Genomic DNA, 15,830 nt, shown 5'->3' with positions numbered 1-15,830 from the left:
TTGCTGCTTTGCCCAAATCCCAGTCTTATTCTGCATTGCAATGCACATCTACTATAAAGTGATCAGGGGAGCAGCAGCAGTAGTAGTCCCTCCATGCTCCCAGACAGCTGCTTCACTTTACTACAGGCAAAAGGGTCTTGACAAGTCAATTGGGAGCAGGAATATTTGGGTTTCTGGGAGCAGCTGGGGCCATTGATGAGCATCTTTATATAAACTGAGAATTCCTGGAGGATCTGCTGCTATTACCAGAAATGCCTCTGATCTCATCATTTATGACATACAAAGAGCATCCGTGTTTTCTGTTCCGCACATTTTGTGTTGACCTTTTGTTAAATCCGACATAGTGTTTGCCCTGCTCCTGCATTGGTTTTGCATTCTGACTACAAACATGACGTTTCACCCAAGACATAAACAATGGCTCATTGTGTAAGTGATAATGGCATCTCTGTAATCCCGGGTCAGCAGACAATTGTTATCCAGTTCCACAAATGCTTGTTTTTCATAGCAAACAACGTGTTCCACACTCATGGCCATTGGTTTCTAGCGAAGGGGACCCAGATGTTCTCACTACTTCTGTGTTACCAGATACCACTCAGTCCAGCCGCTTATGCTATTAAATGATGGAAACCTTTATAGCATCACGCAAGAATCAATATTCTATGGGAAACATTTTTTTTTTAAAAAAGTTCATTTTTGAAACCCAAAATCATAAGCCCTCCAAATACAATGAACAATTAGACCAATCACAGGCAAACCTTATGTGGTTTATAGTTTTAAGTCCTATACACCTGTTCTGTAAACTTGGGTTCCCTGATTATTCTGCAATACAACCATGACCAGGTTCTAAGCCTAGATTAAATGTTATATATGGGAGTTCAACAATTTCTGGGGAACCAAGGTTCAGAAGTACGGCCCTGTGTTTCTCTGCAGCAGACAACATCTTCAGACTGAACTCAGAGCAGGCCTCTTCATGGCTGATATGATGTCTTTTATCACTCCCAGCGTTCTTGGCTCTTCACTTGATTTCTCACATGGGATATCAATAGGATCTCCATGTTACTCTGGTCAGCCTTGGTCAGATTGATTTATTATTGATTCTAGTACATTCACTAGGGTGTCTAGAAGGTTGGCAGCACACAGGGTGCTTTGGCTTCATCATTTAGTAATTTCCTTTTGATCCGTATCAACCTCAGACCAGTTTTCAAACTAGAGTTTTGGCCAAAGCAGAAAACATGGTGGCAACTTAATAACAAAGGCAACAGGGAAAATATTCTGGGCACTACATGTATGAAAACCTCTCTACATACTCACATCATTTTTGTTAAAATATTTTAATGCTCCTTCCCGTTCGGAAAGGACAAATTTTCGGCTTAGAAACTGCCCATTGTCTCGTCCTCGCTTCCAGAGAAGTCCTTCTCTATAACCTGTCAGAGAGAGGAACCCAACATTAGAGCACCAACAGTTTAATCATTCCAGCAAGACATATTTTATTTTGGATCCTAGTGGCTAACCTACTGTCTTAATGTAAATAATGATTCAAGTTGAAAAGTAATACTAATAAACACCTCCTCTAGCTCCTCACTCCTTCTCCAAGAAAGACAGGCCAATTGAGATCCCATAACCAGGCAAGGAAAACTAAGAGATTCTATGGTACAAAAAGGGCAAGAGGAAAGCTTGCACCTTACATAGTTCCCTAATACTTCCAAAATCTGAAGTAAGTGGGCAATATAGACTTTATTAGCCATAGAGGAGGCGCCTACTATTAGCAAATTTCTGATTTAACTAGTAGGGTCGTTGGTTCATGCATGTCATGTGACTGGACTGCAAAGTAGCTGCAGTACCCACTCTGTGTCGCAGCCAAATGAATGTCATAATTTTTATTGCCGTTGACCCACCACCCACCACGCTTTTAAAATGTACAATTTAACACAACTCAAAACTCTAACATAGTGCAGAATATTGTGGGGAGGGGTTGTCAAATCTAGTTACAGATGGGCCCCATTTACCTAGCTAGATACAGTATATCCAGTCTGGCTCTAGAGTCATAACAATTCTCACATCCACATTGCAGCTCCAGATCCAGCTATTTTTATCCTGTACCAACTCCATTAGGAAAGTCTGAAGCCATTAAGAATGTTTTTATTGTCTTCTTGCTTATAGAACTGAGTGTGTTTAAGTTGGAGCCTTTCCATCACTCCACTTATTCAAGTTTTTTTAAGAGTTGCCGATAATTCTCAAGTTTTACCCTTAAAGTGCATAGGAACATAGTTCAATGAGGAAATATTTCCTTGGGGCATCTTCTTCACGCTCAAAAATGATAAGTACGAAGAACGGAAAACCACAACAAATGTTCATGCAACATATCTCATGTATCAGGTGCGTTGAAGAAGAGTCAGTTTTTAATAAATCATCTCCAATCCTTCATAATGGTTCTGTCCACCTTCTGAGCATTGTTCACACCTAGCACAAGACTACATGGAGCCAATTAAGCTTGAGTAGCATGGCTATCAGGAGAACAGAAGGACAATGTGAGATACAAGAACCAGAAGGCAAAAAGTCTATCCATTAATTCCATCCTTCATTGACAGGACAGGTAAATCACCACCCACAGAGGAAAATATTGAATATACAAACAATAAATATGACATTTCCCTTCTTTGTGATTCTGCAGTCCACATCCGCATACTTACACCTCATACTTATAACTCTATTATAATTTATTATCTGACAAGCACATGGGAAAAGGGAAGTCACATAGCATGCAAGTGATAACATTCAGACTGTGACTATTGTAAAAAAGCAATTATGTTGATTGTTTTAACTTCTGATGGAGATGAGATAGGTGGATTATCAACTGCTCTGAAGTTTGGAAAACACCAGCACTCATTTACCAACAGACAGGCAGGGTGTATTTATATATCTACATATCTACATATCTATATGTGTGTATGTAGAACTGTATTTACATATAGTTACTAGGAAACGCAGGACTGTACACAAGGACACACAGGGTGGACAAACATTATAATAAATATGTATAAATACGCCGATGTGTGGTATGTGGTACGAGACAAAGTTTTACATTCCTGAACCTTACAGCATACAATCTAAGCTGATGTATAACAGACAAATGCAAAAAGGGCAAAAGTACCACCAAGGTTTAGGCACTGGTTTTGAAGTTCCAGGACTGGACCAGATAATGTTCTACTGTTCCAAAAGGATCTGAGTTTTTCTTTGACGAGGTTAAGAGAGATAGAAAGGTTTCACACGAGAGTTGGAAGTGGATGTGGATGGAGCACAGAGACCTGGGTGCTTCTTCCCCCATGAATACACTGAATGCCCTGAATACTTATAAAGGTATTGGCACAGCATGACAAATGTCTTAGTTAGAACCGTTATAAAAGTATTAACACAGGAACCTAACGGTGGCGCACCAGGAAAGATTTTGGTTTTGGAGTCAGTATGAGAACCCCATTCTGTTTCTTTATTTCAATGGGTGAAGCAGCTGTTAGAACTTCATAAAAAGAAGTCAAGTCAACCATCTCTTGCTTTCTAGGTCAAAACAGTGTTCCATGTTTATAACTTTATAACTAGGAGAATAATGTTTTCAATATGTTGAGACCGTGCATGCCCTTAAACCAGTGATCTCCAACCAGTGGCTTGTGTGCAACACGTTACTCTCCAACCCCTTGGATGTTGCTCCTAGGGGCCTCGAAGCAGATGCTTATTTTTGAATTCCTGGCTTGGAGGCAAGTTTTTGTTGCATAATAACCAGGTGTACTGCCAAACAGAGTCTCCTGTAGGCTGAAAGTCCACATAGGGGTTACCAAATAGCCAATCACAGCCCTTCTTTGGCATCCATGGAACGATTTACATGATGGTGTTGCTCCCCAACTTGTTTTACATTTAAATTTGACTCATGGATAAAAGAAGGCTGTGAACCCCTGCCTTAAACTAAAATGTGGTCAAAACCACCCTACAACCAATGGCTACCTTAGCAAGTCAGGTGAGGCAGGGACACTGTCTAGATACTCATTGTGGGTGGTGTATTGCCAAGAGTTGGCAGTGATTACACTGTGCCCATGTGGTATCAACTGGCTGAGCCATCAAGTCTGTGGAAAGAAAGAATGGATGGCTCATGTCCAGCTAAAGGTCTTCTGTCTACAAAAGCTGACCAGTTACACACAATAATACAGTGGAACCTCAATTTTACATCCCCTGATTTTACATTTTCCCTCATTTTACATTGTTGTTTTGTGGTCCCACCTATATATTATGCATCATACATTTCCCTGATTTTACACCATTGTTTTCTAGTCCCCTGAAAAATTTAAAATGGGGGTTCTACTGTATTTTTTTCCTTGTAAGATGTAAAAGTGTGTGACGATGCCTAGGAGTGTTCTTGGAGACAAACCTGAAGGTTGCTGGGTCAAAGCAAGAACTGAGCTCTTCTGGTGAAAGTCTGAAGTTGTACACACGTATTGGTAACAATAGATTGTGCCATTTTATGTGTTATACTAACAGCAGCCTTCCTGCACGAAGTAACAGGTTGAAATGACACTGGCACAATCATTAGAGGACATTGTCACATTTCCAAAAGCTACGCTGCGATACCATAGTGTAGTAGGGCAAGAAGTAGGGAAATAAGTCTCAATAAATCAGTCACCAGTGAGCACAACTTTGAATGTCATTCATGATAACTAGAGCAAGTATGTGATATTTTTCCTGAATTCAAAAAGATTGCGGGTTGAAGCTGGGATCCTCTGGAGTGCGGGGGGAAAGAATGGCATTATATGTGAGTGAGAACAATAATTGGACCCAAGGAACCATGGAGCAATTTGGCAGTAATGTCATTAGATGCAGGTGAACGAATAGGAAAGGGAAAGCAGAAAGCTGGGCAACTGGGAATGCTGCACATACCACAATTATATTATAGCGGATGCTTAAATCTACCTATAAAGCTGGCCATAGACACAAAGATCCGATCGTATGAATTTTCGGATCGTGTGGAGAGTCCCGACATTTTTCGTCCAGCGGAGATCGTCGTTTGGTTGATCGGACAGGTTAGAACATTTCTGACGACTGCCGATAATATCTCTGCGTGTATTGCCGATCGTATGATTTTCAGTGGGAGACTGTCACTAGCTTTGTCTGACATAGATATCGTACGATTGCTGTCAGGGGCAGAACATTTCTGATCTGTTCTTTAACTATTTTATTTGATCTGAATGGTAAGAATTTAATCTGAATGGTTAGTGGCAGGTCGGGAGATGGGAAAGCCTTTGCATCTATGGCCAGTTTAACATTCATCCGAATTGCACTACAAAGGTCTGTGGCTGTCAGTTTGGCATGAGCAGAACTTTAACCCTTCATTGTCATGCAAATAAATCTCTAATACTGAATACAGGCTTTCTAGAACCCCCTCTTCATAGCAGCATGATCTTGGCCATAAATGTTGCTGGCAGATACACGGCATAAATATATGGTTCAGGATATATAAACGTCTATTTTATCCACTGATCCTACACAAGATGACTTTACTGTTATCAGCCCATGAGTCAAACTGCTTCATATTGATATGGTTGTCCCCAGAAATGCCATAAAGCACAGACCTATTTGTATAGATATAACAACTGTATTGTAACTGACATGTGTACAGACATGCCAACCCATTGGTTTTGTTTTTTGGGTGTCCCTGGGAACAGGGGCACTGAGCTGTTATAGCAGGTAGGAGGGAGGGATTGGGGTCAGATATGTGTGCTGACAAGCAGCTGCAGACCCTCTATGCAACATTACTCAGGAAAGCACAGGGTAGACATTTAGGGAGAAGGCAAGGTAAAATCAGTGGGGATCAGCAGCCAGTCATTTGCCTGCTTCTCCCAGCCCAAGGTATTATAATAATTGCTGAACACATATCACCATATTCTTTCATTCTCCCAGGAGTCCCCTGCACTAATTCTAGAAGGACACATGTGCAGCACAGAGATCTCAGAAGCACAATGGAAGGCACCGGGAAAACCGGATGAAGATGACTGTGCTCCGCAAACAATAACCAAGGCTGGTTGGATAGAGAGAAGAGCCAGCATGGGGTAGAAAGTAAGTGACTAGAATCATTACGGGGTGACTAATAGCTTAACCCCCCCCAGTGATTTTATCTTTCCTTCTTTTTATGATTTCATATAAATTGCCTGCAAGAATTGTACCTATAAATAATCCTTACCACATTTGTGGCTGATAACAGGAGTATGTCAACAGAGATACCCAAAGATTCTTTATTAAACAATCCTATGCCAATCCTCAGTGCCTATATATATACATTGAGGACAGAAGCTGGCATAGATTAATAATATTAGGCTGCAACTGACGTCACAAGGTGTGTCCAAGCACAGCAGTTGTCCTTCACACACTTACATTTGTTACCTTTGTACAAGGATATCTAGTGGAAAGCTAAACTATTATTTATGTGGATTATTCCTGCTATCTATCCATACTTAATAATAGCGAAAGAGTAAAGGTATGGGACCTGTTATCCAGAATGCTCAGGACCTGGGGTTTTCCCGATAATGGATCTTTCCATAATAAGGCTCTTCATGCCTTAAGTCTATTGAACATTAAATAAACCCAATATAGTTGTTTTGCCTCTAATAAGGATTAATTGTCTTAGTTTGGATCAAGTACAAGCTTCTGTTTTATTATCACAGAGAAAAAGGAAATCATTTTAAAACATATGGATTATTTGGATAAAATGGAGTCTATGGGAGACAGCCTTTCCATAATTCGGAGCTTTCTGGATAATGGGTTTCCGGATAACGGAATAAGAGAATACTAAAATCTGTTTTGTACACGATTTACAGTCACTTCAACATCTGTAACAATCTGCTCCCGGCATTACAACCTATATTCTAATATAACTACATATAACAATCACGATATTGATCCCACAGCAAACTGATGTATCTGTTTCACCATTTATTTAATGGGCATAGAGCCCAGAACTGTTTACAGGATGATGCCCCATTTTATGTTAAATATAGGCATATTAGTCACGGCTGCATTCCACAACCTTATGAATGCACAAAGCCACAAGCTGAAGAACGCTAAGGTGATTTCTGATATGCTTAGGTTTTTGCAGCAGGCTTGCCTTATTCCTGTATATGAGAACTTATGGTAAGTGTATATACAAGTAGGTGTAGGGGACCTTAAGGGTTGACTTTGGTCTACTGTCCCTGCTCAGCAAACTATGCCCTGTTCAAGGGAAATATATTTTATGTGTGTGAAAAATTATGACATTTGACCCTAGTACTAAAGTCACTCTAATGTAAATAGCTGTTTATATCTGTCTCTTACCTGCTGTGCAAAGTGGGTCCTATACCAACCAATATTCAAAATGGGGCAAACAGGCAATGCTGAGTCTGACCCACATCTGTAGTATGGTTTGTTTGTAGAAGAGCAACACAGTTTGTTGCTTATCAGCCAATTGTCTACCCTGTTACCACGTGAGGGACTTGTACATTGCCTTGAGTATTGTCCCACCTAAACAAACCCAAACAAATTTGATAATAAATCATAGGGAGTAATCTGAAGGCTAAATGCTGAATAGGTAGAATCTGGTGGAATTACCTCTTATATTAAACTGATGTGAACGTAAATCTCTGGTCATGCTAATTAACATTGATTTTGTTCCATATTATTAGACAGTAAGCATTAAATGTGTGGTTCACATTTAAGTTAACTTTTAGTATGCTAATTCTAAGCAATACTTTTATTGATTTTTCATCATGTTTGAATTATTTGTCTTCTTCTTCTGACTCTTTCAAGCTTTCAAATGGGGGTCACTGACCCCCATCTAAAAACAAATGCTCTGTAAGGCTACAAATGTATTGTTATTGCTACTTTCTATTACTCATCTTTTTATTTAGGCTTTCTACTGTTCATATTTCAGTCTCCTATTCAAATCAGTGCAGTTGTTGGGGCAAATTGGATGCTAGCAACCAGATTGCTGAAAGGTCAAACTGGAGAGCTGCTGAATCAAAAGCTAATTAACACAATAACCACAAATAATAAAAAAAATGAAAACCAAATGCAAATTGTCTCAGAATATCCCTGTCTGCTTGATACTAAAAGTTATTTTAAAGTTGAACAACCCCCTTAAATGTCAGTGCTGTAGGTTCTTGCAGCCAGTTAGTATAGAAGCATGGTGCTCGATTTCCATTTTTTCATCCAACATCCATTAGATATCTCCAACATCTAGAGCCAAACAGTGGACTTTATTCTGATGCACTAGATACTTTGGAATTCGCTAACATATCCATTCCATTCTACAGGAATCAATACTGTTCATCACTGTCACTAGAACTTCACCTAGAACACTCTGTGTGTAGGCACCAACAGGGCCGGATTTACATAGCGGACGCCCCTAGGCCCACTGCCATTTGTCGCCCCTGTCCCCTCCCCTTTATTCGTGCAAATTTTCATGGAGATTGTATCTCCTGTGCATCCCCAGTGTTTTTAACCAATGTGGGTGTGGTTGGGCAGCATGCCGCCCCCCTAAAATCCTGCCGCCCTAGGCCCGGGCCTAGGTGGCCTTCCCACAAATCCGGGCCTGGGCACCAAGCTCGGCAATTTTGGACGCAGCTCTGAGAGGCCAAAGACAAACAGAAAATTCTAAAAAAATGGATCCTTTATGGCTGAAATATCATCTCAGCTCATGTGAAATTATTATAAACAAATTGTGTTCTTTTAGAGTTGGTTCGATGTACCCTTTTTCTCAAAAAAGCTTCATTAACCAATATGCCGGTAACAGTAAATGAAATAAAATGGGCAATTTGCTTTAGTGCGGCTTCATGTAATAAGAAATAAACTGAGATCATTAACAAGTTCATTAATTTTATTGCCTATGTCTGTCTTCCAAATCTGCTCACCTGCGACACCTGCTTGCTACTCATTCCCTTTAAACAAGCATATCTATGAGCAATTGATTGTTCTGCTGATATTTCTGCCTAATGGCAATATTAAACAGGTACCTGAATAATTATTTTCTCTCCCCCCGCCCCCATATCTCTACTATTCTGTTATAATCCAACGGGGCATGCCAAATCAGTGGTGATAATGGTTTTTATATGACGCATTAGCTGGTAAAGTCCCAAGGTTTTCCCATAGCGCGTAACATAGCGCGTAACATAAAACTGCAAAAGTATTCTCCCTACTAAGCACAATTCTGCAGGAACTTTGTAGGGTGCCATGAGGCTTGTGAAATTTCCCCTGAAATATTCCCAGCAAGAGATTGCATATAAGTATCGGTTTTTACTGCAGAACCAATTTAGCCGCACTAATCACACTGGGGCCTTGCCAGTTTAAAGTTTTTCTTATTTAAAACAATATAATGCTAAAGAAACTGAAGTTTCTGTTGGTGTCCTAGAGAATTGCTGCATTGGGCTGATCCTTACACTGATGTTTCATGATAAACAAAGACTCACTAGAGCTAGCGTCATCAGATAGGATCATGCTGGTTTCACCTGGGGCCCTATCCATTGCTGTTGAACCACTGTTGTCTGTGGATAAAAAAAATGGTTTAGGCAAGCTGCATGGCAGTTCCTACTCAAATGTATTGATGCAGTTATATAGAGAGGGACTGTTATTTGCATATATAGGATAAAGACTGAATGCAACAGGCCTGTCACTGGCCAACTTCTTTAGCTAGAACAAAATCATGTGAAAGTTATGCTTGTGTGGTGAGAACACAGAGTGAATCCCTTTATAGAATATATAAAAGTCTCATGCTGGCCAATGGCCACGTGTTTGATTAATTGCACGTTTAGAGGAATGACTCAGCCTTCTTAGTTCTTCTCAGTGATTTACAGTAGCTGAGGCAAAATGATAATTAGGGAATTATTCAGTAAGGATGACCTCACCAATCAATTCCCCAAGAAAACAATTAATCAGAGAATCCATTTTTTCCGTATGACAGGAAGAGACTTGCCACATCACCAGCGCTCTGCTTCCCTGACCCACTCAGCACCAGACATTCACTCACGGGGGCACAGGAACTGACGTCACAATTAATCCTGTCACAGGCACAGTTAACCCTGCTAGAAACAAAGGCCTATACTAGGGGAGTAGCACATGGAAAAATAGGCAGGTGGAACACCTTTGGGTCCAAACTCATGAGTCGTATCCCCCCTCCAACAATTGTTTAAATGCAATTTCCAGCTGTCAGGGAGCGTTGGGAGTTGTAATTCAACAGCTGTCTTTAATTATGCATGTTTCAGGATTGTAGATACCTGATTCGCTAAAAACATAAGGAGGCAAGTCACTGCTAACAGCAGGGAGAATATTGGATACACTGAACTCAGGTGCTTTCAGTACAGGGTTATACTTGGCAGCCATCATCCCATCATGCTTAGGGGCATGCCTTCAACAGGAAGTCAACATCCCATCATGCTTAGGGGCATGCCTACAATACAGGCAGCCAACATCCCATCATGCTTAGGGGCATGCCTTCAACAGGAAGTCAACATCCCATCATGCTTAGGGGCATGCCTACAATACAGGCAGCCAACATTCCATCATGCTTAGGGGCATGCCTTCAACAGAAAGTCAACATCACATCATGCTTACAATGTTGGCTGCCTGTATTGTAGGGCATGCCTACAATACAGGCAGCCAACATCCCATCATGCTTAGGGGCATGCCAACTACAGGAAGTCAACATCCCATCATGCTTAGGGGCATGCCTACAATACAGGCCCATAACTAGAGGAAAGGACAAAGACACTCAGAGACACGCACACGCATATATAACAGCAGTTTTAAAGGGAACACAGAGACACACACAGACACAGAGATACACACATATATAGGGACCCAAAATCATCCACTAAACTGGTTGAACCAGTGACCCACGTGCCTGTGCTCAGACATATAAATCAATAAAATACATTACATGGGGGTTTTTCAAGTAAATATATCATCATCCCCGGCCCACGGATGTGCTGATTACAGGAAGCTTTGCTGCTTCCATTCCGGTGTGGGCTATAGACTTTTCTCAAGTCTTCTGCACTGGCTGAAGTGATGTGAGAATTACAGAGCATTATCTATGCTGTATATGTTCATCTGGGGTCAGTGAGTTCCAGGATAGCACTTTATATGACTTTTAATATGTTCCTTCTCCATTACTGGAAGCTGCACATTCACAGGGGATCTCTGTTTACTTATTCCCTTGGCAAACCTCTGTGCTGCACAAAATAAACATGTGTTTGGTACCAGAGTTGTTCCCACTCTCAATTCCCAATCCAACATCAGCACTGGCTCGTTCCATGTTCCCATGTTATAGGCAGGGTTTGACTTTAGTAGCTGGTCTGTACTACCCCTAGGCTCAGGTACTTCTAGGGTTGCCACCCGGCCGGTATTTTACTAGCCTAGCCGCTAAAACACCTGCCAGGGCTGTGGCCGGTATTACAAATTTACCTGCAATGTAGCTGCCGGTAATTTGTAATACACTTAACAAAAGCCCTTGCCCTCTGGTGGAAACATACCTTTTCTTCCTCATCTTGCCCTCTTGACGTGGCCCTGCCCCTTTTGTGACATGTCTCTGCCCCTTTTTGCATCACGGACCGCCCCTTTTTGCATCATGGCCCGCCCCTTTAGTTCCCGCCCCCGCTGGCCGGTAATTTTTTTTTTTACAAAGGTGGCAACCCTAGGTACTTCTGTCAGCAGCCAGTGTTAACTGGAATGTTAAAAGTTAACTTTTAGTATGTTATAGAATGGCTCATTTTAAGCCACTTTGGCCTTAATTTTCTCTTTTTTTTAATTTCTGAATTATTTGCCTTTGCCTCTTTCCAGCTTTCAAATGGGGGTCACTGACACCATCTAAAAAGAAACGCTCTATAAGGCTACAAATGTATTGTTATACTTTCTATACTCGTTTTTTTATTTAGGCCTCTCCTATTCATATTCCAGTCTCTTATTCAAATCAATGCACGGTTGCTATGGTAATTTGGACCCTAGCAACCAGAGGGAGCTGCAGAACTAAATAACACAAAAACCAATTGCATCTCTCTACATCATACTAAAAGTTCATTTAAATGTGCACAATCCCTTTAAAAGTGATACTGACGTATGTAGATGTTTATCATAGACATTCCCTAAGCTTTCCTTTCAAACAAAAATCCAAATTCTATTAATCTTGTACTGTGAGCACTGAATGCTACTCCCATCCTACTGTTCTTCTGGGGGACCATGAGCACACACCCTCCACTCACATACCTCCCTACTGTCCTGTTTTTCGCAGGACAGTTCTGATATTGACAGCTTAGCCTGCAGTCCTGGTTTCTTACTGAAACCTCCTGCACTGAACAGCCACAAAAAGATACAATGTTTCTGAAATGTACGAGGCTTTAGCAGAGAGCCCAGAATACCCTGCACCTGCAATTAGATACATTTGTAACTATTTAAGATAAGCAGGTCTCTTGGTGAAACTGTTACTTGCAAGTTAAAGGGCAGTTCACTTTTTCATTAGCAAAACTGTAATAACACATAAAACCTGACCCTAAAACACCCAGAAATGTGTTTAAACATTCCGTAACCTGTCAAATCTTGTAAAAAAGATGTGGTATTTAGGGGGGTGTGGTCATAAAATGGGCATGGTCAAAAGGCAAACCTTTTTCTCCCTCTTTCTATTTTTAAAATGTTGGGAGGTATGTACTCATCTACTACACAGCCAGGGACCATTGAGGATCTCTGGGAAGCTCCAATAAATCCAATAAACTATTCCACAGTGAATCAGGCACCGTACATTATTCATCACTGCCATTTTCAACAAAGGCTCTATTTACCCTTTAAGTTCAACAAGTAGACCCAGTTGCATTACATTTCCGATTCCTATTTTTACTAACACTTCCCCCACTGGTTCCTAAATCATAACACAGATGGATGCTTCAAACTGCATGCATAATTATGATAATTTTATTTCACCAGCTTCTGACGGCTGCAGGGTGACCTAAAAATGACACCGATGAGTTACAATCTTCATTCCTATGCACCAAATAAACGTGGGGGCTGCCATTCTGCAACAGCTTGAGAGCCACGGGCCTCATAGGAAAACTGCAGCCAAAGTACATATTGTTTCACTGCTAAAATGTCCTTTTAAACATTCAAAAATATTTTTAAGGGTCAGGCCACACTGGGCGTTTTGGGGAGATTTGGTCGCCTGGCGACTAATCGCCTTGTTTTTGTAGCGACCAATCTCCCTAAACGCCTTCCCTCACTCTGCGCCGGCTAAAATGAAAAAACGATAATCACACACAGCGATTTGTTTTCCGAAGTTGCCTCACAAGGAAACTTCGGCGACTTTGGAAAACGAATCGCCGCGTGTGATTAGAGGTTTTTTTTTTCATTTTAGCCGGCGCAGAGTGAGGGAAGTCGTTTGGGGAGATTGGTCGCCGCAAAAACGAGACGATTAGTCGCCAGGCGACCAAATCTCCCAAAAACGCCCAGTGTGGCCTGACCCTAAGGGTTTTTTTATGCCTTTGCATTACACCGCAGGGTGCTGCTACAGAGAACAGCAAGTGAATGCAAATTTCTCAGAATTTCTCGACCAGCACACCACTAACTCCAATAGGTGAAAAAAATGTCGCTTGTCACCCATAGACTTCAATGCATTTTGCCGAAAGTTAAACTGGTCAGATTCGCCCATCCCTATAGACAACAAAGCAGCAGACCCAAGAATAGCCATATACTGTAGCTGTGCTTCAGAAGCCCATGCAATTTTCTTTTAAAATAAATTAATTTTTATATGATTTAGGCACATTAGGGTCACAGCCCTGGCACCCCCACAGGAGTTATATTGTAGAATGCAACTAGGAGAAAGGTACTGCTTTATGGCAGGCAATACATTATTTCTGCCCAGGGGCCCTCTGCCTACTTTGTTCCCCCCTGAACAGAACGACAGGACCCGCTGTGATTAAATATAAATAGACAAGTATGAAACATATATTCCCCAAGGTTTGGGGAGGTTGAAGAAACCCCTAAGAGTATCCTGCAACGGGATTTAGGAATGTAATGTTTCGGAGGGCCACTGAATTGCAGCCGGTGTATAATCTGGCACATCACATATTTACCTTTATAAACAGATTAATTCCCTTTCTCTAAATCAGGGCTTGTTAAAAGTGTTCTGCAGAAATTTCCAAATAAACACCATTGACTGAGCATGCCTGGCTAAGTGCCAAAAATCTCTATCTATCAAGACAGCTTGATATTGACAAGATTTAAAGGTAATTTAAAATCCAAAAGAACAGGACAGTTTTACCCAGCAAGAGAGAGACAGAGACGGAGAGAGAAAAAGAGCTGTCTGTCTTGTGTTTATTTTATAGCAAATTCAGTCTGATCCATAAATCACCATGTCAAGATGCCCGTGTGGATAGTCGCATGCTCCGAGCTGACTCACAAGCACAAAAGCAGCTGTCTCTTGCAGATTCTGTTTACTTTCTTAAACAGACAATTCATTATTTTTGTGGCTCTTTGTTTTTTAGGAAGAGACTGCAGTGTAGAGAGACCTCTAGACAGGCAATGGCCTGATAAAGTCTCCGACTGATAAACGGCATACATGCCATTAAAAATATAAATATATGCACATAATACACAAGAGTCATAATTGGCCTATATATTATATAGTGAATAAAGTACTCCTCTTGTAATATATAAGGATATTATAAGTTACCAAAGAGTTCCATGACCATACAATATTATTACAATTATATAACGGGGCGTACTTTATTTATTATAATATACATGTTTCAGTGTTGTCATGTGACAGAAATGACATCACTAAGCTCTGATTATAACCAACGACATCACTAAGCACCGTTCATAAGGATATCATTTACAGGATATTCATGGCTCTGGGGCATTATGCCCTTATAAATGGTGACCTGCATAAAAGCACTCAGCCTGAGGCCTTGGTGACTTCAGAACATTATTCCCTGTATAATTGACAGTATGGTCATTTTGCAGCGGCCAAAACTGTAAATTATAGCCTTATATATAAATATAAAGTGTTCTGATGCCAGAATACAACATTTATATATATATATATATATATATATATATATATATATATATATATATATATATATGCGTCCTGTGGGTATCAGCACTCGATACTTGTATGAGTTTGAGGTGCAGGATCAAATTAATGATACAGGTGATGTAAGGATCAGCACACTCATATTGTAGAAAGCAAAGTGTATTTTATTTCAACACAGCATTGTGTCCAACGTTTCGGTTGATAAAGGTTCCCAGGAGGAACCGAAACGTTGGACACAATGCTGTGTTGAAATAAAATACACTTTGCTTTTCTACAAATGAGTGTGCTGATCCTTACATCACCTATATATATATATATTATATATATATATATATATATATATATATATATATATATATATATATATATATTAAAGTAGTTGTCTCAGACTTCCAGTGTTCCTAGGGCCGTCTGTCTCAGGTCATTCTCTCTCCACACTGCCTTCCAGGCCTGCTCCCACAGCCTCTTCCCCCTACTCTGCTCAGGCCCTGCTCCCTCTCACACTATCCCCTCATGGTGCCACTGCTCCCCAGTTCCTATCATACTGCTAGGGTTGCCACCTTTTATAAAAAAAAATTACCGGCTGTTGGGGGCGGGGCCTCAAAGGGGCAGGATGTGATGTCAAAAGGGGTGGGACATTACGTCAAAGGGGGCGGGGCCACACCACGGACGCTAGAAGAGGCAAAAGAAAAGGTAAGTTGCAGCGGATTGGGGGCAGGCCGAGGGCTCCTTTTGATCGTATTACAAA

The 15,830-nt window shown here is 40.9% G+C and overlaps 1 protein-coding gene across 1 annotated transcript in view; it reads right to left on the bottom strand.

The window, feature by feature from the left end:
- The window catches only part of adap1.L (ArfGAP with dual PH domains 1 L homeolog), a 107,003-nt gene that overhangs the window by 10,176 nt on the left and 80,997 nt on the right, over positions 1–15,830 (bottom strand). The window contains 1 exon segment of the mRNA NM_001093532.1: positions 1,312–1,424. Coding sequence (NP_001087001.1) covers positions 1,312–1,424 — 113 coding nt within the window.

The sequence above is a fragment of the Xenopus laevis genome, chromosome 9_10L (assembly GCF_017654675.1).
Source record: "Xenopus laevis strain J_2021 chromosome 9_10L, Xenopus_laevis_v10.1, whole genome shotgun sequence".
NCBI classification, from domain to species: domain Eukaryota; kingdom Metazoa; phylum Chordata; class Amphibia; order Anura; family Pipidae; genus Xenopus; species Xenopus laevis.
This window is presented reverse-complemented; position numbering and strand designations above follow the sequence as displayed.